Here is a 4,457-nt window from a genome sequence, read left to right on the forward strand (position 1 = left end):
CACTTTTATATATATATATATATATAATATAATATAATGTGTGTACATATTGATTTTTAAAATGAAAATTACAATCTGATCATCCATTTTTAAGGGCTTCATGTGTGAAAATAAAAACATTATGGAACAAATCTACCAAAATCAAAATAATGAAAGGTTTCAAAATGCTTTTCGCCTATTACACTTCATTCATCATACGAAGGTTTCTATTCATTACAAACCCTAATTTTATATTTTCCTTTACCCCTCTGCTCATCAATTCTTCTGGTCGTTCTCGTCGCGCTTCTCCCATCTGCGATCCTAGCTTGCTCACAGTCGTTCTCGGTGTTTTCATTCTCTTTGCTCTGCCTTCTCTCCTCCGCCCAGGTATGCGTCTTTCTCCTTCTCCTTCTTCCTTCTTCCTTCATCAATGTAAATTTTAGGGTTTCCAATTTGAATGTTGTTTGCATATGAATGTTGTTTCTAAACCCATTTTTCACATCTCTGTGTAGATTAATTAACATTATTTTGAGCAAACTGGTTAATTAGTTTGGTTAGTGTTATTGAGAAAACTGGTTACTGTTTACATTACTTCTCTTGTGTTCTATCATATTGGCTTTGAGAAATTAGTTACCATTTTTTCACATCCCTTTTTTACATTAATTGCCATTATATCTTAATCTGAATTCATAGGGGAAATTTAGTGTAATTTTTAATCATTTTTCATATCATTACCAAATCCTGTTCTTTTGAATGGAATATGCACTTCTTCTTGAACTACTTCTTTGTCAGTTGAGTAAGGAAGCAGCTAACCAATAAATAGTTGATTGAGTTCCAGGTTTTAATTTTTAAATGTTGTGTTCATTAGGTGAAAAATTTATGTTGACATTGTTAGTTTTTATTAGTTATATTCTGACATTAGGATCTTCTGATTTGTGTTGATTTTAATGTGAAGCATGGTATATTTAAGTTTTTATTAGTTATATTAGGACCTACAAAATGGAAGTTAAATAATTTGGTTAGCTAGAATCACTTGTACACAAATCAATTAATTAACTCAGTTAACTTACTGCTAAAATCTCCAGTAGCAATTATGACTTCATAACAAAGCTTGGTGATTGATTTTGGTTAGTACAGAGATTTTAATTAACTTAGTTTGGTTAGCTAGAATCACTTGCACACCTATTTCCCTTTCTTCACTTCTCGTTCTTACGAAATCAGAGAACTTAAACGGCGAAACACTAGCCACCGGCCACCACCCACGCCACCCCGACACACCTCTACCCTCAGTCCACACCATGCCATACCTCTATTTCGATTTTGGAAGCCCAAGCAGGGAAGCTCCACCATCACTGATGCACCACTTAGTCGACTGGTCCGCCTCTTGTCCACAGGACCATCACCACACCACCTCTATTCCGTCCATTTCAAAGCAGAAGCACCACATCGTATCTCTAATCCACCAGACGACCACCACGTCTGTTATAACTTCTAAGGTAAATCTGGCTTTGAGGCTTGACTATTTCTAATTTCTTTGTATGATGAAACAGACTGCTCAAAATGTGGAGAGAATGGGATATAAAAATGAGCTTTTAGTTCATTCATCGCTCTTTGTGAAGCTGATAGCCACTTACTTTCCCTTACCATAACTTTATTCAGCTAACCCAAATAGATTTCACAAGGGAAGTTAATGTAGTGTCTCTTGATTTTTTGAAAATTTCTTATTCAGTTGCCTTTTGACTCTGCTACTGTTTAATACGATCTTGTGTCTATCTGACAATTTCTCTTGTGATGCCTCCTGACGCTCAATTTAGTATTTTTGGTCTCACCATTCAGAATTGCTTGATTATTGCATCATGTTGCTATTCCAAATGCTGTATTCTACCAGAGTTATAATTTTTGTTTCTTTTTTTGTTCATAAGATTTTTTTGCAGAATACTAGCTGTTAATTATTGATTATAGAAAAGGGTGAGATTGACATCAATTGGGTTAACTTCTGGGTTGTGTGATTTATGGATTTTATAATTAATTTTTAGTGTGTTTAGTTGATGAATCGAGTTGTTGAATTCTTAATTTAGCTGTTTCTGAATATCTGTATTTAGTTGTTTATGGATTTCTCAATTTAAGAACAATTTTTATTTTATTAATTTCATTGGAAATCATTGATTTTAGTATATTAGGAATTAATACTGTATCCTGACCATAGAATAATGGAACTCCAGCTGTTTGTATAGTAGTTTATCCTTAGCACTCTTCACTATCAATTGTACTATTCAGCTACTTGGTTTTTTTAAATGTGTTTATAAGTTAATGTTGGTGCATACTGCTCAACGTATCAAGCTTTTGCCGACAATTTATGTTATATATTAAGTTCAATTGCTTCTCAATGGCCATCTTTTCTTGATAACAGAAAAGGAATTGCATATTGATTGTTTTGGGTCCGTGTTTCTGCATTGGGTGCGATGTAAATTATTTCAATGAAGTTATTATTGTAATTTTATGAAGTGAAATAAATACTTGACTATTAAATTATGTTTCTCTGTCTAGGCAACGAAGTGCATATCACATATCAGAATTCATGCAGTTTTACTTTTTGTAAGAGGTCGAGAAAGAGGGCCTTGTGTTGCTTTTGGTGCTTTGAACAGCTTGATTGAAGCTGAGACATTGGCTGTGTTTATCCTATGAATTGTTGTTCAGCAGATTCATGAAACCATGAAGTTTGTTGTACTTGCTAAACACATTCCTGCACGTTCTACTGTCTATAGAGTAACTGGTCCTTTGCAGGTCCGGTTTTTCCAGCATGATTTTGTTCCCAGAGATTCCAAGGCGAAGCCCAAAAAGTACAAGTATCCAGCATTCTATGATCCATATGGTCCAAGACCTCCACCAACTGACAAAATCATTCAACTAGCTGAGCGCATTGCTTCTCTTCCTCTAGAGGAGCGGCGTCAAATTGGCCCCTTTCTTCAATACAAGTTAAAGCATCCAAAACTGGAACCTATTTCAACAGAGGGCATGGACTTGGGCCCTCAAGGTGACACAGCAGGTGCAGGAGCTGCAAAGGTTGAGGAGAAAAAGGAGAAAACAGCCTTTGATGTGAAGTTGGAGAAGTTTGATGCTTCAGCAAAAATTAAGGTTATCAAAGAGGTCAGGGCTTTTACGAATTTGGGATTGAAAGAGGCTAAAGACCTGGTTGAGAAGGCTCCTGTTGTGCTGAAAGCAGGTGTCACCAAGGAGGAAGGAAATGGTATAATAGAGAAGCTAAAAGCTGCTGGAGGTGTGGCAGTTATGGAGTAAGATACTTGAGCCTTATGTCATTGTTACCCATTTTGTTCTGAAGAGTTGAAGGCATGAAATATGATCAATGTCACAGTAAAAGTATCTCTTTTGTGCAATAAGATTGCAACTGAACTGTCATTAAAGATGTGGTTCAATAATTAGATTTAAACTTCGTTTTGCTACTAATGCAATACATTTTTCTGGCTGCCAATTACACACTGGGAAGGAACTCTGAACATCAAACTTTTAGCTGTACTTAGCTTCTAAACTCCTGGTATCTTGTGTTGTTACGTGATAAATTATTAAACCTTGATTAATTTTTGACACCAGGGATGATGTTCTTAGCTGTTAACACTCTTGGTATATGTAGATTTTCTCGTCTAATTTTTGTTAATTTGTTACAATGAACCCAGTTTGGTACTCTGTAGAACGACGAAGATTAAATGATAGGTAGAAACAGAAGATAATTAGTTGAGAACATAATTAGTTGAGAATAAGGCAGGTAGAGAGAAACTTAAATTGTTTCTTGCAAAAACAGAGGTTCCAGCATTCCAGACATTAATGACAAGCAAATGTCCGATTTCCCATTCCTTGTAGCTAGGGGTTAAAACTTCAGCTCTTAATTGTACTTATATAAAGTTTAATCAATATCTATAAATATTTTAGGTAAATGATTAGTTTCTTACATTAATACAATAATTTGAATGTATATTGAATAAAATAAAGGGAAAAGTACAAAAATAAACCTTGTGGTTTGACCCATTTTCAAAGTGCACCCCTGTGGTTTAAAAGTTTGCAAGTCGGTGTCTTGAACTTCATTCCGTTAGCAAAGAGGGGTAAAATTTACTAACGGTGTTAAAAGTCAAAGGAAAAATAGTTAATTTGATCCTTATATTTAATAATTTTATAAATTAAGCATCCTTATTATCTAACTATCACAAACAAACCTCAAAATAAAAAATAAAAATTCAATTATACCATCTTCTTTAATTTTTTTTCTTTCTCTCTCATCTTTTTTAATTTTTCTCTCTCTAAAATCAAGTTTCTCTGTGGAATCACAGTTCAATAATTACAATAATAAATCTGCTAGTTCTAATTCAATAGAAATGATAGCAATTGGAAGAATAATATCTCAAATATCAATGAAAGAAATCATTGAAGAAGTGCAACATACATCAACCAAACCATTCTTGTATAGA

General features: G+C 34.1%; 1 protein-coding gene across 1 annotated transcript; it reads left to right on the forward strand.

Annotated features, from left to right (window-relative positions):
* The first annotated feature begins 226 nt into the window (after positions 1-226).
* LOC136232965 (uncharacterized) lies at positions 227-3,587 on the forward strand. Its single transcript, XM_066022457.1, has 2 exons — positions 227-366; positions 2,527-3,587. Exon 2 carries the CDS (start codon positions 2,692-2,694, stop codon positions 3,274-3,276), a length of 585 nt encoding a protein of 194 aa, XP_065878529.1. The 5' UTR covers positions 227-366; positions 2,527-2,691; the 3' UTR covers positions 3,277-3,587.
* Positions 3,588-4,457: the final 870 nt, after the last annotated feature.

Source organism: Euphorbia lathyris, chromosome 6 (genome assembly GCF_963576675.1).
Source record: "Euphorbia lathyris chromosome 6, ddEupLath1.1, whole genome shotgun sequence".
Lineage (NCBI taxonomy): Eukaryota > Viridiplantae > Streptophyta > Magnoliopsida > Malpighiales > Euphorbiaceae > Euphorbia > Euphorbia lathyris.

Excerpts from the sequence above, each read along its gene's own strand:
- LOC136232965 (XM_066022457.1), top strand. The coding sequence starts at position 2,692 with ATGAAGTTTGTTGTACTTGCTAAACACATTCCTGCACGTTCTACTGTC.